This window comes from Leucopleurus acutus (genome assembly GCF_964270905.1).
Source record: "Leucopleurus acutus genome assembly, chromosome: 5".
NCBI classification, from domain to species: Eukaryota; Metazoa; Chordata; class Mammalia; order Artiodactyla; family Delphinidae; genus Leucopleurus; species Leucopleurus acutus.
This window is the reverse complement of record NC_139147.1, coordinates 42,826,926-42,853,833: the sequence shown is the minus strand read 5'-3', so window position 1 is coordinate 42,853,833 and position 26,908 is coordinate 42,826,926. Positions and strand designations below refer to the sequence as shown.

At 35.0% G+C, this 26,908-nt stretch overlaps 2 protein-coding genes across 3 annotated transcripts in view; one reads left to right on the top strand and one right to left on the bottom strand.

Moving 5' to 3' along the window:
* The window catches only part of ARL13B (ARF like GTPase 13B), a 68,181-nt gene that overhangs the window by 21,251 nt on the left and 20,022 nt on the right, over positions 1-26,908 (bottom strand). For both annotated transcript variants that reach the window (XM_082839949.1, XM_082839950.1), the window contains exons 3-4: positions 24,188-24,437; positions 257-362 (exon numbers count right to left, since the gene is read on the bottom strand). In XM_082839949.1, coding sequence (XP_082696075.1) covers positions 257-362; positions 24,188-24,437 — 356 coding nt within the window. The remainder of the gene's footprint in view (positions 1-256; positions 363-24,187; positions 24,438-26,908) is intronic.
* Positions 18,204-19,147, top strand: STX19 (syntaxin 19; the record flags this gene model as incomplete). Its single annotated transcript, XM_082839495.1, has 1 exon — positions 18,204-19,147. The coding sequence occupies one exon, from the start codon at positions 18,204-18,206 to the stop codon at positions 19,086-19,088; it is 885 nt and encodes a 294-aa protein (XP_082695621.1). The 3' UTR covers positions 19,089-19,147.

The window sequence follows — 26,908 nt, the reverse complement described above, 5'->3', positions numbered from 1 at the left end:
CTAAAGTCTTTGAAATCATGAAAGATAGTTTACAGAAGTCAGTAACAACTAAATAGAAAACAAATATCACTGTAATAAATAATATCAAATGAACAGTGAGAACTGTTAAAAAACAGTGAGAACAGGTTAAAAAATTTTAAAAAAACACTAATAAATTATTTTTGTTAGCTACCTACCCCCTAATTGCTTATCACCTTTACAAAAACTAAGTTATACCGAACATAATTCATAGGGCAGAAGAACCCCCAAAACTTACTATTTGACATAAGCACTTGTGCTCATTGACCAGTTTTTCCAGAGACAGGCATTCAATCACATCAGCTTCTCCTAAAGCCCCTTCCTTATCTTGTTTATTTGCCAACCTAGAGAGACATAAGTAGTTTTATAGCAAATATATAATCAGACAGCCACTTAAAAGACATTTTGACCATGTTCTTATTCCAAAGTTTTAACCCTACTCATTACAGAACATACTGGTTTTAGAGAGTAGTGTACAATTTCTTTCTTTCTTTTTATTGCCGCTAAAGTAAGTCTGTAAGAATTGGCCTATAAAAGGGAAATCAGGTAAAGAGAAGTGTCAAGAAAACAAGCAATAGGTCAACAGGCCAACAAAAAAAGTACAAATAGAAAAAGAAGTGGACTAGTTTCCACAGCACTCAGCCATCAATTCCAACTTTCACATTAATTATATCCTTCCCTTAAAATACACTGCATCATGATGTAAAGGCTCTTATCCCATGTCCTTTTCTTCTTAAATACAATCTGTATCATGTTTTAAATACCCAAATATTCATTCAGAGCTTGTATTATTTGAGCTCACCTGTATTTCCACCGTGTGAGTGTGTCCACATAAATGTGCAATTTACTGGAGAAGTGAGGCCACTTTTATCTAATTTACTTAGCATAGCACTGTGCATAGAAAACCTTACACTCAATTAGGAACAAACTGAGGAACAACAAATGAAAAAAACAAAATAAGTTTAAAAAAAATAGGGGGCTTCCCTGGTGGCGCAGTGGTTGAGAGTCCGCCTGCCGATGCAGGGGACGCGGGTTCGTGCCCTGGTCCGGGAGGACCCCACATGCTGCGGAGCGGCAGGGCCCGTGAGCCACGGCCGCTGGGCCTGCGCGTCCGGAGTCTGTGCTCTGCAACGGGAGAGGCCACACAATGAGAGGCCCACATACCGCAAAAAAAAAAAAAAAAAAAAAATACCACTATTTGCCTATCAGATGGCAGAGGTCAAAAAGTTGAATAAAACACTGTCTTGGTCAGGGTTTGATATATGTTTCAGGCAAATATATATTATTTAATAAGTACATAGTAAAATTAATGAACCCTATCACCTATCTTTAAAAATTATCAGTTTTGTACCATTCTTGCTCATCTACGTATCTTCCACTTCCCCCATCAGTCATATCACGTCACCCCATAATTTAAAAATTAAAAAATATTACAATATCACTATCACACCTAAGTTCTTAAAAAAATTAATATTCCTCAATATCTTTTTACAAGTGCTATGTCCAAATCCAGATCCAAACCAGATACATATTACTACAATTTATTCTTTTAATTGTTTTTGAATCAGTATCACCCCCGACGCCAACACCTCCCATTCCTGCAACACTATGACCAACACTTCTTTTCCTCCCATGACATCTATCTGTAAAACAAAACAAGCCACTTTTCTATAGAATCTCCCATGTTTAGGATTTGGCTGATATCTTCCTTATGAAGTCATTTAACATACACAACCCTGTATTTCCTGCATCTAGTAGTTAAATATACAGGCTGGATGGCTTTCAAGTTGAAATATTTTGGCAAGCATATTTCATAGATGCTGCTAGTACTTAGGAGGCATTTAATATCTGAGTGCACCACTTTCAGTGATGGTTAAATGGATCCATGGATTCATGCTGCAGTCAGCCTGATTTGTCCAAAATAAAGTTTTCCGTTAAACTTTCATCTAATGGTTTTAGCAACCATTAATGACCTGTGTTTAATACCATTATCATATAAGTGGCTATAAAATCATGACTTTTTTAGTTCTGTATTCCATTTGCACTAACTAGCTGGATTTTTGCTAAAAAGTAAGTTTTCATTAACTACTTGGTGACTCAAGTACAATTCAGAGAAAAGTCAAGATAAATATTTGATCCTTTGCCTTCATTTCCTAATTTTCATAATAATGAACTGATGTCCTATTAACCTCCAAAGGTGATCAAGTTGCTTTCTTTGGTTTGTGGGAGATATCATTATGGACTCATGGATTTTTAAAATATATTAGACGTTTCAACTTATTATAGTTATTGTTCGTTTTGAGGCTCAAAGTTACCCATTTTTGGTTAGTGGGAGTCCCTTTTGTGTTGGCTCCTGTTTTCTTTTGGTACAACTCCAAGAGTCTTTGATAGCTTCTTTGCTTTTTTGTAAGAAACAATGGTCCAGACCTGAACTCATCCAATTCCCTAAAGAGCCCTGGTTCCTTTTAGTATGAACTGGTATTTTAAAGACCACAATCTGGGCACTTCTGGACATTTATCGTTATTGACTTGCCATTGCTCCTAGACCATTTCAGTGGACAAAGCTAGGAAAAATATAGTTTTTAAGAAAGAAAAAATTAAGTCATGAGGTCATACTGATTTTTCTATTTTAAATCAAATATTACCAAGTTTTTACTTAGCTTCTTAATTTGTATCTTTTTCCTTATGCTGAAAACTACAGTTCCTAATAACGCCATCATTAACTATTTGCTCTCTCCTACGAGTTTCAACATAATAATACCAACATTATTACTAAAAATAACACTACTTAATGCACATTAAGATCCCTTTGTGGTTATTCTTGTCTATAAGATATATCCCACAAGAGATGCAGTCAAAATACTGATTCTAAAATTATTTGAAGTAATCCTTCTCTGTGCCGTTATGCCACCATCTAGATACATAACTAGGTTCATTTGTTTCAGGCTGCTTTTGTTTTTTAAAGATAGTTTTATTCTTTATGTTAAGATTTAATTTTTAAAACACTTATATGGTTCCAAATTCAAACTATAAAAACAAAATGAAATCAGAAAAAAATATTTTCCCTCTCTCTCTCTTTCCCACTATTCTTCCTAGTCTCCTATAGGTAACCATTTTCATTAGTTTTTTTTCTTGATTATTATACTATTTTTAATTGTAAGTGATTTACAATGCTTCAGGTGTACAGCAGTGATTCAGTTATACATATATGTGTACATATATATACTTTTTCAGATTCTTTTCCATTATAGTTTATTACAAGATATTGAATACACTCCCCTGTGCTATACAGTAGGTCCTTGTTTTTTAATCTATTTTATATATAGTAGTATGTATCTATTAATCCCAAATTCCCAATTTATCCCTCCCCTCCTTCCCCTTGGCAACCATAAGTTTGTTTTCTATGTCTGTGAGTCTATTTCTGCTTTGTAAATAAGTTCATTTGTATTTTTTTTTATATTCCACATATAAGTGATATCATATATTTGTCCTTCTCTGACTTACTTCACTTAGTATGATGATCTGTAGGTCCATGGTCCATCCATGTTGCTGCAAATGGCATTATTTCATTTTTTTACGGCCTAATAGCATTCCATTATTTATTTTTATATATACATATATATATATATATATATATATATATATATACATACCACATCTTTTTATCCATTTATCTGTCGATGGACATTTAAGTTGCTTCCATGTCATGGCTATTGTAAATAGTACTGCTATGAACATTGGGGGTGCATATATCTTTTTGAATTAGAGTTTTTGGTCTTTTCTGGATATACGCCCAGAAGTGGGATTGCTGGACCATATGGTAAATCTATTTTTAGTTTTTTGAGGAACTTCCATACTGTTCTCCATAGTGGCTGCACCAATTCACATCCACCAACAGTATAAGCGGTTTCATTAGTTTTTAATTCATCCTCCCACTGATTTTGTTTTTTTTTAATAATATAAACATGTACATGGGGGAAATGGTATTTTAAAAACCACAATTTGGGCACTATGGATATGCACTGCTATTGGCTGGCTACGGGGTGTTTATGTGCGTGTATCTCTACCCTCCCGTTCTTCCTCGAAAGTTAGATGCACTTTTGTGCATCACCATGCTTTTTTTAAAAACAGTAAATCCTAAAATTACTCTGAAGTAGTATAAAGAAATCTTATTTATTACTATACTCTTTATTAATGAACAAAATGTTCATTATATAGATGTTTCATCATGGGTTGTTCCCAATGTCTTGATTTTACAAAGAGGGCTGTGAGGAATAAAGTGTGTGAAGATGTTATTTCTTATTTTGGGAACAGACTCCAGGAAGTAAGACTACTAAACCAAAGAATAAATACAGATGTTATTTTGATAGATATTATAGCAATGTCCCTCCTCTCACCCTCAAATCATAACAACTCAGGCAGAGAAAAAGGGAATGTAAGAAAATTTAGTTGTGTGAGAGAAATTTTATTTCTGATTTTTCCTACAAATATTTCACTCTGGTAAAAATTAATTTTGAATTGTTATATTGATATAATAAATAGCATAACATATAGTGCTGTACAATTTTAGTTTTTGATATGGAAACCTATGAAAGAAACTTAAAAATAGCAGGCATACTAAAAAGAAAGGTAAGGTGGCAGGTTTAAAGACATGAACTCTTTTCTGGCTGTTGTAGTTCTGAAATTTGGTAATTTTCTGAGTTAAGTTCTTGGAATTCCCTAAAATTAGATGGAGTTAAATCATTTTAAAGTAAACTGAACAAAAAGCCTTTACCCAAGGCTCTTTCCATTCCTATTTATTCCAAATTCCATACACTTAGCAAGTTTTCATACCTAAGGAAAACAAAGTAATCTTTGCTTAATTACGAACCCCCTCTTTTGTGAGTAATGTACTTTATATGTAATATAGGACTGGAACTACAGAGCCTGTGCCAAGTACATCTAGGCAGTTTAACAAGGACTTCCTGTTACCAACTAGCTCCACTGAAAACAATCTTACTTTAATCTAAAGAAAACGCAGCTAACAGGCAGAACTGGATTCTCCAGGGGTGAGGTAAGAAATTTGTTCTTCTCATTTGATATTAACAACAAAACGATAACTTTAACTTATTTGACTTCATTATGTGGCTTTCAATTAAGTTAACTAAATGAAAACCATACAGAAATTATTCTGTGAACTATAAGACAGAGACAAATAAAATTTGAATAAAACGTTACAGATGGTACTCAGTTTTTCTCTCACAGGCAGGACTCCAACTGCGCAGGTGGAAAAGCAACAAAAGGAACAAGACAAAGGTAAACATACCACTCTTTTTTGTACTTTTTAATGTGAGACATCCAGAGACTGAAATCTGTGACATTTAAAAAGAGCCCAACAGATAATTAAAGTTACCTGTTTTGCTCAGATTTGGACCAGGCTACAGGCAGCTGATATGCTCATATATGCTACTGATATGCTGAATGAGATTTGGGTTTAGAGTTCCTAGAAATAGACCATCATAAACAAAATCAACTTTTTATTTTATGTCTTTTAAAAAAATATCTTTTCATTTTGGAAACACTAGAAAGTCAGACCCTATAAAAACAAACTTAAAATTCTTCTATAAACAGACTATATAAATTACTCATAAAATGCTTGCTTTAGAGAACACTTTTCCATTTAATTCGAAAAGAAGTTAATGCCCAATATGACACATATGTATAATGTTTAAAAATTTAAGATAATTTTCTACAAGGCCTTAATTTCTTCATTGTAGTTTCCCAGAATCTTTAAAATTAACTTGAGGAAATTAAAAAATAATCTTGCTGTAAAAGGACTACTGTAAAATACCAAAGTAGTCAATTTTTTTTAAAGTACTCAATTTTGAAATGTTTCAGCTAGTGTACTGAAAGTACTTAAATTATAAAATTTAACATCAATATTATATTTGATTTGATAATTTAAAAAATTTAAGTCAACATCATTTAAATGCAACATACATAGGTAGGTCTGATACTTTCAAAATTAAACAGTGTATAGAGGCTTAACCAAAACATGTTTTATTTTTTGATATTTCTTCAAAGTTATTTTACAATTGTTATGTTAGATTTTAATATATAACCCATTTCAAATCAAAATAATAATTATTATTAATAAATGTTTTAAGGGTAAACTTGAAAGTTGGCTATGTAATACCTAGAACACGTTATATTTGTGGCTATGTAGTTTTAAATTTAATATAAAAATAATTTTACATAAGTACAGCTTACTTTAATCAGATAAGTGAGAGTTCAAAATTATATGAGTCTTAATATTTAAACAAAATGGTCTTGTTACATTAAATGAGTTAATTTAACAATTAACTTATTTACACTAAACAAAAAATAGAATTTAAAAAGCAGTGAAAGGCTGCATTACAAAAAACTGTCTGATAATTTAAACTTAGATAGAATTTACACAATTTGTAATAATTTTTTTTTGAGTTTGTTTTCTTCATTTAAGTAGCCAAAGAGGTGAATATTCCAGTAACAGCTGCTTTCACCTTGAACTAGGGAAATGTTGCAACATTTCTTCACACACAAAGCAAAAGAATATTCTAGTTTACATTAAATAAAAACTGGTTACATTTCTTAAAATATTTAATCATTATAGTAACTATAAAAAGAAATGTCTTAGTTTAAAAAATCTATAAATTTATAAAGTATCTATCCCAGGACATAGTTCTTAAAGCACTAGATAATTTTTATTCATATTTCTGTTCCTGGAAATGTTCCCTGTCTATAATAGAGTGGAGAAACTTATTTGAGTCATACAAGTTTACTTTCGTATTTCCAAAAACAAATTGTCAAACTTGATTACTATATTTATAAATTAGTGTCCTAACTTTCTTTTTGCAAATATCACATTTAAGCTCAAAGATACAGTTATTAACAGTAGAATTCAAAACTGTACAGCAAAGCAGTAAGTTAAACATGCTGAAAGATGGCTCACATTTGGATAGAACTCTTCGGATATTAAGAAAATAAATTTAAGGTAGAGAAAAGATTGCATAAAATGGTAGTATCATCAATTTCACTTGCCTAAGCAATTAAATGATTTCACAACTATGCACTTAATATTTTATGCCTTCTTGAACTCTGTCTCTTCCAACTTTTAAATTTTAATATGCTTAGATATGTCACTTTGCTTATAATTTATGAAGATATAAGACTAAACAGTTAAATTGGAAATAGTTATACATGTAGCTGTGCGTATGTAACTACTGGAAAATGCAATTTATGTATAGCATGCACCTGAATACCTACATTAGGTCAGTTTCTGCACAGATGAATATAAGGATTTAGGGAACATTCTGAATTATGTTAACTCTGTAAAGATAATCACCTATGACTTTCAGTGAAGATGCACAGATACAGAAACTCCTCCTCTTGCTAGAAACGTAGAGAAGTGTTTGATATAATCTTAAGGGGGAAAAAAAGACAAATTTCTAAACTACATCATTACATGTGAAGTAAGAAAGGGAAATTTCCAGGTGCCAGAAATGAAGAGGGAACACATTCATAGCCAAGGTGGAGAGTAGGAATTAAAGCTAATTCCATGGGCTACAAGAAGAAAACACTTTTATCTTAGAGGCTCGGGTTTAGAGTTTGTTCATAATAGGGAACTAAAACTGAGTTTCCTATATGAAATAGTGGACCAGAAAAAGAACAGCCTGTATACAGACACAGGAAAATCTCTGTTGGCTTGTCCAGGAGTACAGCAGGGAGTGAGGGATTCACTCAGGCTACAAAATCACTACAGAAAAATCAGGCCCTTATTTATACTACCTGGGCTATAGAAATCACTAGAGAAAGATCAGGCCCATACAGTCAGCCCTCTGTACCTGCAGGTTCCACATGCACTGATTCAACCAACCTTAGATGGAAAATACTCAGGAAAAAACCCAGAAAGTTCCAAAAAGCAAAACTTGAAATTTCTACGTACCAGCCACTATTTAGATAGCATTTACATTTTATTTACAACCATTTATATACCATGTACATTGTATTAGGTATTATATGTAATCTAGAGATGATTTAAAGTATACTTTTAAAGTACGTAAAAATATACAGGAGGATGTACATAAGTTATATGCAAATACTGCACCATTTTATATGAGACCTAAGCATCCGTGGATTTTGGTCTCTGTGGGGGTCCTGGAACCAATTCCCCATAGATATAGAGGGAAACTGTATTTATACTACCTGGGCTATGATGGGCAAACTCCATGGGGCCCTAGTAGTGACAACCACAAAAATGCGGTTAAGAATGTATCCATAATGCAGGGCACTCAGGACATTCTTGTATAATATAATTCCCCACTGAAGGTAATCTGCTGACAGAGTTTACTAAATATACTTGCCCATCACCAAGAAAAACAATTGGTGGCCACAATAAACAAAAGGAATTATTTCTAAGAAACCAGAAATAACCTAATAATGTAAAGGATCTTGAACATAAATATATTTTAAATGTTCAAAATAAATAAATGAAGACATACACCAAGATGAACACAGTATAAACTTTACAGCTGATTTTATATAAACATCATTAACTATAATATGCATGCTATGATATACAGCACTGAAAGGAAATCTGACTTTTGCCTTTAATATCAGTTAACATATAGAGATCTATAGAAAAAAAAGATTCAGAATATTTACTTTCTTTTTGCTACTAAATTTATTAAGATTAATGAATATAAAATACATATCAATATATTTTGAAGAGTTCTTTAAAGTATCTTTTATTCAAATATGAAAGTGTGGTCCTTCAGGAAACTGTTATCCCAAGAACACAGAAATCCAGGATAAGACCACCTTTATAAGGGAGAGTCAAATATCTTCATTTCCAAAATCAGTGACAGTAAAATTTACCTTCTCAAAAGCACTTTGCAAAAGTATACTGTGCTACAGTATCAATTTTGAAATATTCTATTTCTTAAAAAAATGTTGAACTATGATGCTTCAGAAAAAGGCTTTTGATGACATTGTTCATTTATGTGTAATTAAAATGAAAAAAAGAAAGACCTAACTAGCCATAAGTACATTAGAGAGGGTTGTTTTGGGATTTCTTCCAAGCCATGCAACCAAAGAGAAAGTAAGAGACACTGTAGTTCTTGAGAACTGTGAAATTTAAAAATTGTCAGGCTACTTAGCATTAGATAAGACTTAAATCTCATGAGTAAAAAAATCAAAATCTGTTTGGTTTTGATACCTCCCTCATTTCTCAGCTAGGCCTCCAATACTATCACTCTTTTCTTTTCCCATATTATGAGGAACACAAGTCAATTAAAAAAAAATAGTACAACAAACATCATATCTGCTATATACATTATAGTTGTAAGAATTCATAGTAAGAGGTTAGTATATGAATAGGAAACCAAAACCTGTGTACATAAATAGGAATGCAGTGTACCTCACTTCTTGTCTTATCTCATTCTATGACTATGAGGTACAGCAGAAGAAAATACAAGAATCCCTATCTCTACATGGTGCCAAGGATAGGACTCAAATTTTTTTAGATTTTCCGTGACACAGGTGTGTGGGATCAGAACCAATCATTTTTCTTTTTTTTTTGCGTGGGGGGGGGGTGCCACACGGCCAGCGGGATCTTAGTTCCCTGACCAGGGATTGAACCCATGCCTCCTGCAATGGAAGCGCCAGGGAAGTCCCTGAACTAATACTGATTGTATGAAAAATCCTAATACAGCTGCTAACATAATTATTTTAGATCTAATATGCTATATTACCTGCTGGAAGAACTTTTTTCTTTTAAACATAGCATTTATATTAACAACATAATACAATATTTGATACAGATCAACTTCATTTGTAGCATGTTTCACTAGGATAAGCTATATCTATTCACTAGGAAATAAAGAAAAATAACAGATCTGCAGGCAAGTAGATGTACATCTGAATGTAGGCTCTGCTATTTTTTAGCTGTGTGACCTCAGGCAAGTCACTCTACTTTTCAGATACTAAGAAAATTAGAGGAATAGTTAATAAAGTCAACATCCAAATAAGGGCAATTTCAAAGAAAACAATACAAAGAAAGTGGAGAAGATGAAGTTCTTTTAAAAGTTAGGATCCCCTCCAAAAGAAACCATAAGTACATGAATTTCCAAATTGGAAAGAGCCACTAAACATCTAGCAAATACATGCAAAAAGACATTCCTAGGTCATGTTATTGCAAAATTTCAAAACATGAGGAATAAAGAGAAAAGGCAAAGAATTTCATGGAAGGAAATTAAAAACAAACAAACAAAAAACCCCACATCTTATACAAAATATCAGGAATCAGATGGCAGATTTCTAAAGGGTAACAAAGAAACTTAAAAGAAAACACAGCAAAAGTTTCAAAATTCTAAGGGAACATAATTTCCAAGTAAGAATTACATCTGCAGCAAATATATCATTCAGGTGTAAGGACAGAATAAAAACATTTTCAGAAATGCAAGTTATCACCACACCTATGTTTTAAAAGGAAGCTATGGTATGCCCTCAAATCAAGGGGATAAACCAAAAATAGAGATGAGGAACAAGGAACGAGGAGAAAATACACAGAAGGAGAGAAAAATTCCAACACAACAGCTGTGTGGTAATCAAGTCAAGACAACAGCTGTGTGGTAATCAGGGTTCCAAGAAAGAAGCCGCAAAAGATAAAACAATAAAATGAAACAGAAAAGAATACCTGCTATATATACATTAAGAGAATATTTTCAGTTCAAATGAAGAGCTTTAGAATGAATTAGTGATGCATATGTACAAAATGAAGCAACTGAAAAACTTAGGTAATTAATAATTTCAAGAAAAATTTTAAAGTTACAAGGTTCTTGATCTGTGTAGTGGTTACATGGGTCCGTTCGCTTTGTGAAAAATCATCAAATTATACATTTATGTTTTGGGCACTTTCTATATATGCGTAAATACTTCAGTGAAAAGCTTTCTTAAAATAAAAATGTACACCTCCTAGCTCTATCCACTGAAAAAGCCTAGGTACAGTGAAAAAAATTATTCTGAGAAAGGAAATATAACCCTAGTGATTCTGGTATATATAATATGATTCTGGTGTGATTCTGGTATATTTAATATGTGATTCTGGTAAATATAGTATTTGGGTAGTCCTAATAACGTAAACACATAATACTGACTATAACAAAAACTGTGATATAATTACATTGAGAGGAAAAATTTGAGGGAAGGATGGGGGTGTAAGAGAAAGTTAAATCCAAGAATTCCCTGGTGGTCCTGTGGTTAGGACGCCACACTTTCACTGCCAAGGTGCAGGTTCAACCCCTGGTCAGGGAACTGTCCTGCAAGCTGTGTGGTGCAGCCAAAAAAAAAAAAGTTAAATTCATATCTTTCATAGCAAAGATTATTTAAAACTGAAAAAACTGTAAACATCTACATAAGCAAATTATCAAGAAATAGGGAGTTTAAAAGCAACATATAGCTAAGGAGTTGAAAATGACTGCTTTGGGAATGAGGAACTGGAAATAGAATGTGGTGGGGCAGGCAGGGGTCAGCTGTATATCTTCATAAGCCTTGAAGTGGTCTGGCTTCTTAAACTGTGTATCTGTATTAATGATGAAAATAATCACATTAAAAACATTTTTAAAAGAAAAGGCTTTGTTCAAATCATGTAGGGGGGGAGGAGGGAAGGAGGGAAGGAGGGAAGGAGGGAAGGAAGGAAGGAAGGAAGGAAGGAAGGAAAGAAAAGAAAAAACTTATGGCTATATCAAAAGCAACATGACATCTGTTTTAAACACTTTTGGAGGAATTTATTTTCAGCATCAATATGGTAATACCAGAGGGAGCATACAGACAAGGAAGTGATAAACACTAAACCAAACAAAGAACAGTATGGAGCTATTCAAGATAAATCATTAGGCTAACTGACTTTAGTAATTACCGCCCTCTATACTAGAAAGATTAGTCTTTATCAGAGGCATATAATAAATCATGGGTGGTAATTCTGCTTTCTCAAGGTTATCACATGAAAAAAAAGTTTCTACAATCACTTCCCAATGTTTGTAGGTGTTTTTAAAAATCTGTTCTAGCATAATCATCAAATATTTATAAAATACTGAATACAAAAGAGCATATAGATGATCCCAGCTTTACATAACATATACATTCTAGGAAATTTATATTATACATCTTATAATGAAAAAAGCACTGGTCTAGCAGACAGGAAGTTTGCATTATTATACCAGTACTACTACTAGCAAGCTCTGGGTAAAACACTTAACTTTTCTGATTTTCAATTTCCCCTTAAGAAAAATGAGAAATTGATTAGTTAACCTCTAAGGATTATTTTTGGAATCAAATTATAATATTCAATAGATGTGGAAGAAACCAGGTTCACCTCTCCTTTGGAGAACAGGTGAGGACTACATATCACTACCATCCTCTTTCAGTTGGTCGAGGAGTTGCAAAGGAAAGTGACACGCATCATTTCAGGCTACAGCATTTTAACGTCTATGAGAGACTCTCCAGTACTTCCAACTGCCCTACCAGCCTACCACATTCAGAAAGGTGGAGCTTAGGTCTCTGAGAAACCAAGATGGGAACCAGTAGCCCCTGCTAACCCAACATGGACATGAAATGTGAATGAAAAATACATCTCTGTGGTTGTAATCCATCAAGATTTGGTGACTGGACATTACTGTGACATAACCAAGCATATTCTGACTGATAAAAATGGGACCAAGCGGAATTTTTCATAAACTGAATATTTAATACTCACAAGAAATCCCAACCTAAATTAGTTTATAAAGCTAAAAATCTTTACAATTTATCTCTTAAAATCTGAATTTTTATATTAAGGATTATATTAGGTTAATTACAATTAACTAATTAATTATAAATAACTTAATTATATGAAATTATATATACATATAAATTAATCTGTTTATTATAATTTAAAAGGTGGGAAAAATATAAAAAATGATATCAAACTTTCTGCACGTTTAATTGGTTGCTCTAGTACTGAAATCTTTCTCAATTAAAATCACTTTGTTTTCACTTTAATAAAGGACTTAAACAAATAGTACGCTAAGACTTCCCTGGTGGCACAGTGGTTAAGAATCCGCCTGCCAATGCAGGGGACACAGGTTCGAGCCCTGGTCCAGAAAGATCCCACATGCTGCAGAGCAACTAAGCCCGCATGCCACAACTACTGAGCCTGTGCCCTAGAGCCTGCGCTCCGCAACAAGAGAAGCCACTGCAAAGAGAAGCCCGTGCACCGCAACGAAGAGTAGCCCCCGCTCGCCGCAACTAGAGAAAACCCGCGTGCAGCAACGAAGACCCAACACAGCCAAAAATAAAAATTAATAAATAAGTTTATTAAAAAAAATAGTATGCTCACATGGTATTATATTTTCTCTAGTTTGCTTATTTCCTACTTGTAAGGACAAAGGCCAGTAAACATCAATACTTTCCTAGAAGGTATGCCTAACACATGGATCAATATATTAGTGTTTTATATTGATCTAATTTCCTAACACCCAAAGTTTGCAATCTATACTGCCACCTTCTCATAGTCCTCCTTGACTAATCTTCTTTTCACAAATTTTCCAGGTTTAATATTATAGCTTATTATTTTTTCCCACAGATCTTAGTAAACCACTGGATCTGGTTAGTTTTGTTCCTAAGGTAAAGAAATTATTCTTTGCAAGTAAGGTAGAATACAGACAATGGAAAGGTGGGGAGACAGAGGGAATGAAATCCTTCCACTACTTAGAAGTCTCTTATTTGCATAAATTGTACAGACTGAAGCTTTTTACTTTTAATATAGCAAATCAGTGGTAAAATAAAAGACTGCAAGCTATTTGAATTACATATTTAGATAATTTAAAATAAACAGCAGAAAACTGTAAGTGCATTACAGGCAACAAAAACTTGCTGTTAAATGTTTCTAACCAGTACTTAAAATGCTCAGCAACACAGGTACATAGCAAATGTCTCTGAGTAAACTGTTAATATCTATAAAAGACTTTTTCCATCAAAAACAGATTTCAAGGTCTTAGTATCCCTTGTGATCTGGCTTCTTTCCCAGCCACTTCACTTACCTAATTGCCTCTTCTCAGAACTTATCTGAACTGGTCTCTATAGAGCATCTGATACCATTGAAGAAGGCTTTATAGCACATTAAAGAGTGAGTCCTTCAAACTAGACTGCCTGAATTTGAAGCAGAACTCTACCACGAGCTGATATCTTGGTTAAGTTACTTAAGATCAGGTCTTAATGTCATCATCTGTAAAATGGAGACCATGGTAATACTTAATTCAGAGTTCTTAAAAGAACATACAACACACTTAGAACAGTGCCTGTCACATATTAAGAACTCAGGAAAATATGAACTATAAAGAGCTCAATATCAGAACTTGAATAAATAAGACTGGTGAAGGTGCTGGGAATACCAGAATGAATAAAGATCCTTGCCCTCATGGAGCTTGTATTTGGAGAAGAGAGCAGACAATAAAGTAAAATAAATAAGTAAAATATAGTGAAAAGTGCTAGGAAAAAAACTAAAGCTGGGAAGGGTGGTTGCAGTTCTAGATAGGGTGACCAAGGACAGCCTTACTGAGAGGGTGTCATCTCAGTAAGATTTAAAGAAGTTGGAGGAATAAGACAGCACTACATGGGGAAGAGCATTCCAAACAGAGAAGACAGCAAGTGCCAAAGCCCTAAGGCAGGATCCTGCCAGGTTTGTGTGAGGGATAACCAGGAGCACAGTGTGATTGGGGCAGAGGGAGGGGGAGTTCTAGGAGGCATGGTCAGAAGGGCAAAAGGAGAGGTGGAGAAGTCATATTGGACCTTGTAGGCTCTGGCTTTTCCTCTGAGAGATCACTCTAAAGGAGGGCTTTAGGCACAGGAATGACATGATCTGACTTACATTTTAACTCTTGTTTCTGTGTTAAGCCCAGAGGAGACGGGGATACAAAGGAAGAAGCAAGGAGACCATGTAGGAGACTACTGCAATAATCCAGGTGAGAAAGGATGGTGACTTGAACCAGGGAGGTGGTTCCTGATGTACCCTGAAAAAGGGATTGACAAGATTCCCTGTTAGTTGAATATAAGGGTGGGGGGGGGGAGGGGGGAGAGGGACACAAAACAGAGTAGTCACGTAGTCCAGAATGACTCCCAAGTTTTTGGTAGGGTGACTTGGAAGAAGACTGGAAGAAGAGACTGGAAGAGGTGCCACTTACTGAGATGGAGCAGCAGTTTGGGAGTTGGAAGATCAGGAAATTATTTTAGACACAGACATTCAAATGAAGCTGTTGAGTAGACAAGTGTTATGAGAACAGTCTAGACTTGAGATATAACTTTGAGTCATCAGCTAACGGACGGCATTTAACACTGTGAGACTGGAAAACAACGGTGGATAAAAAGAGGACTGTGTGTGGAAGTATTCCAGTATTCAGCGGTAGGAAAGACGAGAAGAAACCAGGGAGGAGAAAATGATGAAGGAGGAGCCAAAGAGGCAAGAGGAAAGCCAGGAGACATACGTAAAATAATTTCAAGAAGTAGTGGTTAAGTGCTACTGAAGGGTTAAAATCACCAATAAGTCCTAGTGCTTCTACCTGCAAAATATATCCCAGATGGTTCCCATTTATTCCATCTAGTTTCCATCCAGATGTCTCCTGGAGGTTATCAGGAAACTATTCTCTATACAGTGATCTTTTAAAAACATAAATCTTACGTCAATAACCTATTTATCCTTTCACTGTCCGCCACTGCATCTAGAATAAAATCTAAATTCCTTACTTTGACCCACAAGGCCCTTGGTGAGCTGATCCCCACCTACCGTCCTGACTTCACTCCTCCAATGTTACTGCCCATATTAATTTCTATCTATATAAGCATTAATTTTGTTCTTAAAACATACCAGTCCTATTCACTGCCCTGGCACCCCATCTCCAATACTCAAGATGCACTTTCTTGGCTCTCCATCTTCTCAACATTTAGGTCTACACTCAAATAGCTCCTTAGAGAGGCCTTGCCTAATTGATCTATCAAGATCTAAAATTATCTCATTTATCTGTTTAATTGTGTATTGTCCATCTCCCCTCAGATATTAATTACTCAAGGACAGGTATTACTGAATGCACACTATAGCATTTAAAACTTTGCATATAGTAAGCTTCAAAACTTATTTGACAGAATGTCAGTTCTTTAAAACCAAAGGAATATTATCAGGATATTCGTTTAACTTTTTATGTAATACAGGTATCATTTCTACAGTATCCTCGACTGGGTCATCATTCAAGAACATCTGGAACATCTCTAGTGATGGCAAGGTTTTTATCTCATGAAACAGTTCATTCCATCTTCAGACAGTTCTAATTGTGTGAAAAGTCTTCTTTATACTGAACCGAACCTCACTCCATGTAATTTCCACCCACACTGCCCTTTGGAGTTACACCAGGTAAGTCTAATCCCTCATATATACAGATCTACACATTTTAGAAAACAGTTGTAGATATTCCCTCGACCTTCTCTTTTTCAGAACAAATATTTCCATTTCTTTCAACAACTCTCCATATACTATGGTCTTCCAATCTCATCCTTTCCATGACAGCTTGGAAATTCCCAATTTGTGGATTTTCATCTCATACTTAACACAGTCCCTCTCCCATTTGCTTTCACTAGCATAGAGTCAGTGGAACAAATATCTTTCTTAGTCAATCTAGACATCACATTATTATTCATGAAAGCATAATAACTATTCTGATAGTTCTGATTAAAAGCTCAAAATTAACTAAAATCTCCAGTGATTTTTATAAGCACTGCTAAGAACTCAAGGGTCTTCCAGTTTATAGATGTAAAGGTGTTTTCTAAACAACTAGGTGCAATACTTTACATCTATCCAGTTAAACATGTTTTTGTTATTTTAGTATAGTGTTCTGTTCTATTTTAATTTTCAAATCCCAATTCTGTATTTCAACATACTAAAGAACTCTCCAAATGTTGTGCCATCAACATGTTTGATAAGCATGCCTTCTACAACACCCAAATAACTGATAAAAATATTTGCATAAACATATCAAGAACTGAATCCCATAGCATAACAGCGTCATATTAGAGACCTTTTTCTCTAGTTGATACTATGTGTGGTTCAATGAGCTACTTGCAACTCCCTAACAGCTTCCTCTTATCCACAAAAATATCATGAAAGGCATTTTAAATGCCTTTCTAAAGTCAAGATGTGCTGTGAAAAGAAAGTATTTTATTAACAAGGATTTCTTTTCATTCACTTCATGTATATCACTATATAATTATGTACATCAAATTGATTCCATGAATAACTACCAACACAGCATACAATAAGTGTCAATATTATCAGTGTCCCCCAAATAAGATTTTATATATTCTCATGTTTGTAAAAATATCACTTATTATGAATTGACAAAAATTTTTTTCTAACACAGTCTGGATATCTTTGCAAAGGAATGCTAATAATGAGAAATCAGCATGATTAAACCAAGAATATGATTCTATATATATGCAATGGATAAGAAAACAAAGCTATGTCAAATAATGTGTTAGTCAATCCAGAAGCCTGAGAAATTTTGCGATAAATTCAACATTACCTGTATTGCTTAAAGCTCTCATATGGAATCTGCCCTGTCACTATACTGGTTTTAGCTGAACTACACACATTTAGCAAAATGCATATTTTTTTTGACATTACATAGACCAAATTGACTGGGAACCGTATCTCCAGTAATAAGGACACATTCAGAGTGACCTTTTAATCCTAAAAGATATGGTCAAATCTTCCATTCTAAGATATAGCTTCCTAAATCAAGAAAAATCTATTCTGTGGTAGTATCGTGACACTGAGAACTTATTTAGGGGCAATTATTTCTCTATCACTGCTTACTCAGCTACTTTACTCAACTGTATGGGACTCATAGAAGCACTGCATTATGCGAAGTGATTTACAAAATAGTTTACATTACTTTTGCTATTTCAGTGATCTTTATGAGGAAATTCTTATTGATTTTTCTAATTTTTAGTCATCTTTTCAGAAAACTAGGAGGATTTTTCCTGAGAGATAGACATAGCTATGTAAAGCCAACTGCTACTGGGAGGAAATACCAAATTTTTCTTTGTTCAACACAATCATTTTTGCTTTTAGGAGGACAGGGAAGATGAAAGACCGACTTCAAGAACTAAAGCAAAGAACAAAGGAAATTGAGCTCTCTAGAGATAAGGATGTGTCGACTACAGAAGCAGAGGAACAAGGGGTGTTTCTGCAGCAAGCTGTTATTTATGAAAGAGAGCCTGTAGCTGAGAGACACCTACATGAGATACAAAAACTACAGGAGAGTATTAACAACTTGACAGATGATGTTCAAAAATTTGGGCAGCAACAGAAAAGTCTGGTGGCTTCTATGAGAAGGTTTAGTCTACTTAAGAGAGAGTCTAGCATTACAAAAGAGATAAAAGTCCAAGCAGAACACATTAATAGACGTTTGGATGATTTAGTAAAAGAAGTTAAGAAGTCAGAGGATGAAAACGGTCCATCATCAGTGGTCACAAGGATACTTAAATCTCAGCATGCTGCGATGTTCCGCCATTTTCAGCAAACTATGTTTCTATACAATGACACAATAGCAGCAAAGCAAGAGAAGTGCAGGACATTTATTTTCCGTCAGCTTGAAGTTGCTGGAAAAGAAGTGCTGGAAGAAGAGGTAAATGATATGCTTCATCAAGGAAAATGGGAAGTTTTTAATGAAAGCTTACTTCGAGAAATCAGTATCACTAAAGCACAACTCTCAGAGATGGAACAGAGACACAAAGAATTTGTTAATTTGGAGAACCAAATAAAGGATTTAAGGGACCTTTTCATTCAGATATCTCTTTTAGTAGAGGAACAGGGAGAAAGCATCAACAATATTGAAATGATAGTGAATGGCATAAAAGAGTATGTTAACACTACTAAAGAAAAATTTGGACTAGCTGTAAAATACAAAAAAAGAAATCCTTGCAGGGTATTGTGTTGCTGGTGTTGTCCATGTTGTGGCTCAAAATAAAGAAGCTATTTTAGAAATTTCTCCAGCTTTAGAATGAAGGATGTCCCATAATTTGGTGTCTTGTGTCATTTTTCTTCATTTCATAGAGCCATTCACATACTTTCATCACTATTAAGTTATAATTTTCCCCTTTCGCCCTTACCCACTAGAGTTACAGAAATTTCTAAAGCAAGTGACATAAAACAAGTCTTCATTTATTAAACTAAAAATAGCATATTAGCTTTAAACTCATGGGTTAACAATTGAAAATGAGGTAAATGATCTTAAGTTTCTAGACAGGTACCAAGCTCTATTACATATTTTTGTAACTTCCAATGCCTTAACAAGATGAATGTCAGTAAGTGACAACTACTTAAACAATGCTTTAGGTTCATTTAAGAACATTTTGGTAGTTAAGAATTGTATAAAACAAGAATTCAAGTGGTGCTCTATTAAAGCCAAATCAAACTAGAAGCTGCATCAAATTTTTTTTTTTTTTTTTTTGCGGTACGCAGGCCTCTCACTGTTGTGGCCTCTCCCGTTGCGGAGCACAGGCTCCAGACACACAGGCTCAGCGGCCATGGCTCACAGGCCTAGCCGCTCCGCAGCATGTGGGAACTTCCCGGACCGGGGCACGAACCCGTGTCCCCTGCATCGGCAGGCGGACTCTCAACCACTGCGCCACCAGGGAAGCCCTGCATCAAATCTTTTATGTTCAGATAGGTCAGTTAACTCAGTGGTCAACAAATCCTAGGAAAACCCAACTATGTACTTAATGAAGAGTCTAGTTGGTAAGTAGGAGCTGCTTTTAGCTTAAGGCCTAAAAAGCTAAGTTAAGGCACTGTTTTCCTGAACTTGGGTCCATTCGGGACACTGTATTACAGATTAAGAGGGTTGGCAAATAAAGTAAAAAATAAAAGGCAATGGTATGCTTGGAATTTTCTCCATCACTTTATTGTGAAGCCAGGCACTAGACTATGGGCTAGGGACACAGTCTGAACTCACATGGGGATAGAGTTTGGGAACTAACATTCTAGTGGAGAAAGCATATAACAAATACAAATATTAGACAATGTTAAGTTCTTGGCAGAGGTTTAAAATAAGGATGATAAGATATTGTCAGAGTGGCTTCTTTCGGCTGGGTGGAAAATATAGGCCTCTCTAAAAGGTAATGTAAGTGAAGATCTGAGTGATGAGGACAAGGGAAGCACATATTCCAGGCATATGAAACAAATAGTACAAAGACCCTGAGGAGGGTATAACTTACTCCGTTCAAAGAAGAATGAGCAGTATAGTTGTATCATAGTGGGAAAAGAGCAGTGAGGTAAGAGATGAGGTTAAGAAAGGTCAGCAGGGGCTAGATGTAAAGCCCTGTAAGTCTGAAGTTTACAGCAAGTGTAATAAAGGCAAAGCTGTTTTTTGGGCCTGGGAGTACTGTTATGTAATTTATATTTGGGAAAAAATCATCCTGTCTACTGTACGGAGAACGGGTCAGAATGGATTTGGGGCAGGTGAGTAGAGGACAAGCATATAGGCATAGAAAACAATTAGAAGGCTAATGCAATAGTCCCAGTTAAGAGATGATGGAGGCTTGAGCTAGGATGGGAGTGAAGGTGGTGATGGTGGTAGCAGCAGTACTAACACTCAAGACTAATAAAAAAAAAACATCCTTGCTACGTCCCAGCATTGTTCTAATAATTTTACAATTTTACCAACAAGAACACTGAAGTACAGCTAGGTTAAGTAACCTGACTCAGGTCACAGAAACTGTACACAGAGAACTGGGATTTGAACCTAGGCAATCTGATTGCAGAACCAGTTCTTAACTACTGTATACCAAGTTGTAGTGATGGAAAAAAAAATTAGACTAAAATGTGATAGATTTAAGAGGTAGAATCTACAGGATACTGATTAGATTATGATCGCTTTTACTGAGATGGGAAAAGACAGGAGATGAAGGTTTCAACACTAAGGGTGAGAAGGAAATCAAGAAATTCTGTTTTGGCCAATAGAACCTGAGATGACCATAATATGTCAAAGTGGAGGTTTCTAAGGTATCAGTAGGAACTCTTGGGAGATGTCAAAGCTATAGATTTGGGTCCTCTGAGTAAATAAACAGTATTTAAGGCCTCAAAAGTATCTAGATGCAAAAAACTGCAAGCCCAGAAAAGAGCCTGGGATATTCTAAAATTTAGACTTAAAGCAGAAGAGGAGTTAACAAAAAAGACTAAGAAGGAACCATCGATGAAGTAGGAGGAAAATCAAGAAAAGTATGCTGTAATGCAAAAGTGCTAAAAGGAAAACAAAGTTGAGGAAATACTCAATTTTAGGTAAAATAAGAACAGCAAAGTGACAATGGATTTGGCAACATGGAGATAATTTGTTGACTCCAATAAGAGCAGTTTCAAGAAATTGTAGGAATGAAAGCACAAATGGAGCATGTTGAGGAAAGAGTGTGATATAAATAAGTACAGAATCCACTACAGGCAATTCTTTCCAGAATTTTGAATAGAATACTATAAAAAGGAGTCAACATGTGAAGAGAGATGTAGAGCCAAAGGATTCCACAATACTTAAAGAAACACAAGAGCACATTCTGCTGATGGGAATGATCCAGAGAGAGAAACTCGATATAAGAAAGGGGAGGAATAATATATTGGGTTGGCCAAAAGGTTCCTTCCATTTTAAAGTAAAAGTCAAAGACACATTTTCCATTTTTACCAAGAAATTTATTGAACAACATATTCACCGTTTTGTTCCACTACCTTCTGCCATGTTTCAGGCAACTTCATAATTCCATCTTCCCAAAACTTTTTATCATTTTGGGCAAAGAATTGTTCCAGGTACCTTTTACAGTCTTCCAGGGAATTGAAATTTTTTCCATTGAAAGAATTTTGTAAAGACCTAAATAAATGGAAATCCGAAGTGCAATGTCTGGTGAATATGGCGGATGAATCAGAACTTCCCAGCCAAGCTCTAACAGTTTTTGCCTGGTCATCAAAGAAATATGTGGTCTTGCATTATCCAGATGGAAGATTATGCGTTTTCAGTTGACTAATTCTGGACATTTTTGGTCGAGTGCTGCTTTCAGTTGGTCTAATTGGGAGCAGCACTTGTTGGAATTAATCATTTGGTTTTCCAGAAGGAGCTCATAATAGAAGACTCCCTTCCAATTCCACCATATACACAATCATCACCTTCTTTGGATGAAGACCAAGCCTTTGGTTTGGTTGGTGGTGGTTCATTTCGCTTGCCCCACGATCTCTTCCATTCCACATTATTGTACAGATCCTAGTTGTGAGTTGTTGTTTTTTTTCCCAATTCTGGAAATTCACTAGCTGAGAGAGGTGACAGAACTGAAAGCAGATATCTTTGATGTTTGGGTTCCACGTAAGTTAAGCAAAAAAAACTTTCTTGACCGTATTTCCGCGTGTGATTCTCTACTTAAACGTAACGGAAACGTTCCGTTTTTAAAACAAATTGTGACAGGTGATGAAAAGTGGATACTGTACAGATATCTTGCTGACATTGGATTATTCAGTAAACACTGCAGACACAAACTGCATGCCTCTGCCTCAGGGCTGTGCCACATACATCTATCTGCATGACTGACTCTCTTACCTCCAGTGTCATGTTCTCAATATGACCTAGTATGATTATTAATTTTAAGAGTAACATGCCCCTGTCACCACCACCACCATAGGATTCCTGATCTTCTTTTACCTGCTTTGTTTTCAATATACTTATCACCTAATGTACAATTTATTTATTACATTTATTGTGTGTCACCCCCTAGAATGTAAGTTCCTGAGATCATACATGGAGTTTTATTGTTTTTGTTCCCAAAGGTATCCCTATCACCAGAACAATGTCTAGCACACAGTGGATGTTCAATAAATATTTGTCGAATTAGTACATGTATGAATGAATAAATGCATGAGAGAATACATGAATAAAAGAATAAATTAAATAAATAACTATTGGGTTAAAAAAGCACACTCAATTATTTTACAAATGAACATCAGTCATTAATACTTTTTGCTTTAGAAGTCACTGGTTCTATGCTTAAACATTTATAGAGACTAATTTAGTCTATGGGTTCAACAAAGTTTACTCTTTGTATACATATCTATTAAAATCTATTTCATATTCAATAAAGGTGAGAATTAATTATATATATCAAATAACTTCTTTAATTAGTTAAATGTATAAAAATTAAACAGTATAAGCTTAACAATAAATGATACAATAAAGTTTTACTTTTTGTAATCAGAGCTTCCAAACTGCCTCATTTAAAAATGTTCATTTATTACTGAGGACCACTGAGGAACTCTGTCTTGCAATTTCTCAGTTAACCATGTGATAGGTTGTTTGGTTTTTTTTTAATTGTTAGTAATGAAACACAAGAACGAGGGAAAAGGGACAAGAAGGCAAAACACACATTCCACTTACTCCAATTTTAAGAGCAATTTAAACTACTTTCACTTTACTATGTCTCAAAGTTATAGCACCATCTGGTGTTTACTATGCAGAAATGCTATGAGGGCGGGTAGTGCAAAAGTCCTTTGTCACTTAATTTTTTTTAAATGTTTAGGCAGCTGGACAAAATGATGCTAAGCATACAACTAAGTTGATAATGGCAGAGATCACATGTTCAGTTCGGAAATATAGTAGTAAAAACTGAGAAATCAACATGGCATTAAAAGAATAAACCATCTAAATAACTTTCAAACAAGAATACTCTTCAAGAAAAAAAGGACAGAGGCAAAACATAAATAAGTTATTAAAAGAGGAAAATAAATTGAAAAACATTTTAGAACCTTGTTAATAGACCATTTTCAAAATCTGACAAAAGTAAATGATCAAATAAAACAAAGAGTTTACATTTGAAAACCCAGGAGATCTAATTATAAGATTTCTTCATTACATAGCCTCTGTGCTTAACCTCTACAGATAGCATTATAATAAGGCCTTGGTATATTAACAACTCCCAGTAAATTACATACATTTTATCATACGAGGGTGTGACAATTTAGCTTATTCAGTATTTTGTAACTTAGGTAAATTTAATGACTTAATGCTGCTGTCTCTACGTTTACAATGACACCAACATTACTTACACCAATATAGGCTTTCCCGATATCCTAGGATGTCTTATCACTTCTGACATTGTCTCTTTTGTCTCTTCCATTCTCTCTTCATCACTCGAATCCACAACAAATATTACTCCGTAAGATTCAGCATAGTAATTCTTCCAGATTCCCCGAATTCTTTTTCCACCTCCCAAGTCAAAGATGGTGACTTCAAACTTTCCTTGTCTAAGGTCAATTTTGGAAAATCCAACGGTAGGTGCTACATCTTCAGGATACTCTGTTTCAAATGATATAAAAGAAAGAATCTTTAGACCTTAAATTAATAACACTAATTTAACTTCACAACTTAAATGACATAAATGTGTTATTCATCATACTCTAGAACTAAATAGAATGTTTATTATTTGCTTACACAATAAGCGTTACATCTAAGCACATTGGTTTGGGGGAAAGGTAGATACTATAAAATATCCAACTAGAATTTACACTCCTTGCAGATAGGAATTTCTGTCTGTTTTTTTTGTTTGCTTGTTTGTTTTTATTGATATAACCCCAGTTCCTAAACTAATGCCCACCATATAATGGGTACTTAATAAGGATCTGTAGAATAAATAAACAAATGAACTCTTGCCTTTAAGGCCACTGACTCCCCAAGTTACAAACAATAAAAATTTCAACCTTCAACACCACAGCCATCCCCAAGGACCATTACAACCTCTGTGGAGTTATAAAGAAAAACTAAACATTTAGAGAATAGTCTAGAACAACCAAATAATGGGAGAAGCTATGAAGAGTATAGGACCTTTCTTTTTTAATTAACTGAATTAAATCTATAATTGCAATAAAGAGACTTTTAAGGACAGCTTGCAAATACAAAGAGTAGATTTTATTTTCTTCTACAAGAATAGAATACAGGATATTCTCATAAATTTATAATTGAATTTCTTTGGACTTCCGCATATGACAGCACAAAGAAGAAGGTACAGGATGTATACAATTATAACTGCCAGAGAGGTAATGACAGTAAGAGATTAAAAAGATCACTAAGGTTCAAGACTTGAACTAGGAGCTGGGACCTAAGCCTTAAAGCTCGGTAGGATTTAGACAGTCAGATGAGTGACCTAAGTAATAGAAATGGTAAAAGCAAGATGCACGCACAAGTTGAACACTGTAGTTGGAGCAAACCCTTAAGCCTGAATGTACAATGAAGAGGGTTCTGAAGATAGAGAATTGGGAGCCACAGAAGGTATTTTAGCAGACCAATAACATAATTAAGGTGACTTAAGTAGTCTTTCTTCAGATTCATCTTTGCAAAAGTCTCTAGAACGGACTGAAAATGAGAGTGATAGCCACTTGGAGAGGTATGAAAATAAAAATAGAAGAATGGCAAGAGAGAACTCATGAAAGATTAACAGAACCAAGTGACTCAGTGGTTACAGAGAAGAGTTCAAACTTCATGTCTGTCTCTTCCATTCTCTCTTCATCGCTAGAATTCACAACAAATATTACTCCACTGTACTTTGTTTACAGCTGCACGGTCAATACAGTGGCCACCAAACTACATGAGGCTTTTAAAACTTAAATCAATTAAACTTAAATAAAATAATTCAGCTCCTCAGTTGTTCAAGCTGTATTTCTAGTGCCCAAAAGTCACATGTGGCTGGTGGCCCACCCTACTGGACAGAGCCAATATAGAACATGTCCGTCATTGCAATAGCTCTACTGAACAACACTGGTTTAGAGGATCTTATTATTCCCACATTCAGCAAAACATTTGCTATTACAAAGATAAATTTGAGGGCTTCCCTGGTGGCGCAGTGGTTGAGAGTCCGCCTGCCGATGCAGGGGACATGGGTTTGTGCCCCGGTCCGGGAAGATCCCACATGCCGCAGAGCGGCTGGGCCCGTGAGCCATGGCCATTGAGCCTGCGCGTCCGGAGCCTGTGCTCCGCAACGGGAGAGGCCACAACAGTGAGAGGCCCACGTACCACAAAAAAAAAAAAAAAAGATAAATTTGAGAGGCATTTGCTGTTAGGCTTAGGTGTGACAGAGAAGCAGACTTGCAATGTACCATTCCCTTTCAGCAAGCATCTTAATGCAGTTTACACAGCTCTCTAGAAAGTTAACAGACATCACAAGTCAAATTTTTAAAAGACCTGCCTTATCTAGAAGGAGAAAAAGGCAAGTTTAGAAGCAATATAAGCCGCCATATATTCCAAAACAGAATTAAACTAGACATTTAAAAATGTGGATCTAGTCCAGGCCAGAACTGGCTTCACAGTTAAAATAGGCAGCTGTCTTTGAGTATGATTTGAAAGGTACCCCCAGGAAATTATCAGTGAAAATAAATCAACTATCCTGAGGAAGGGATAAGGGAAATAACACATACAGAATACCTACTCAGTACCAGGACTTTGTTAGGCATTAGAATGCAAAGATGAATAAAAAAGGGTTGCTGTCCTCAAAGAATATCCAGTACAATTCAGAGAGAACTGTGTTATTCCCATTAATGGGAATAACACAAGAACCTATATGTTCTACAAACAAGACTGGAGAGCACAGTGTGAAGGTATTATGAACTGCACTTTTATGTCCCTGGCAAAACTCATCTGTTGAAACCCTAATCCCCAATGTGATGGTATTTGGAGGTAGGGCCTTTGGGAGGTAATTAGGTTTAGATGAGGTCACAAGGATGGAGCCCCCATGATGGAATTAGTGCCCTTATAAGAAGAGACATAAGTGAGCTTGT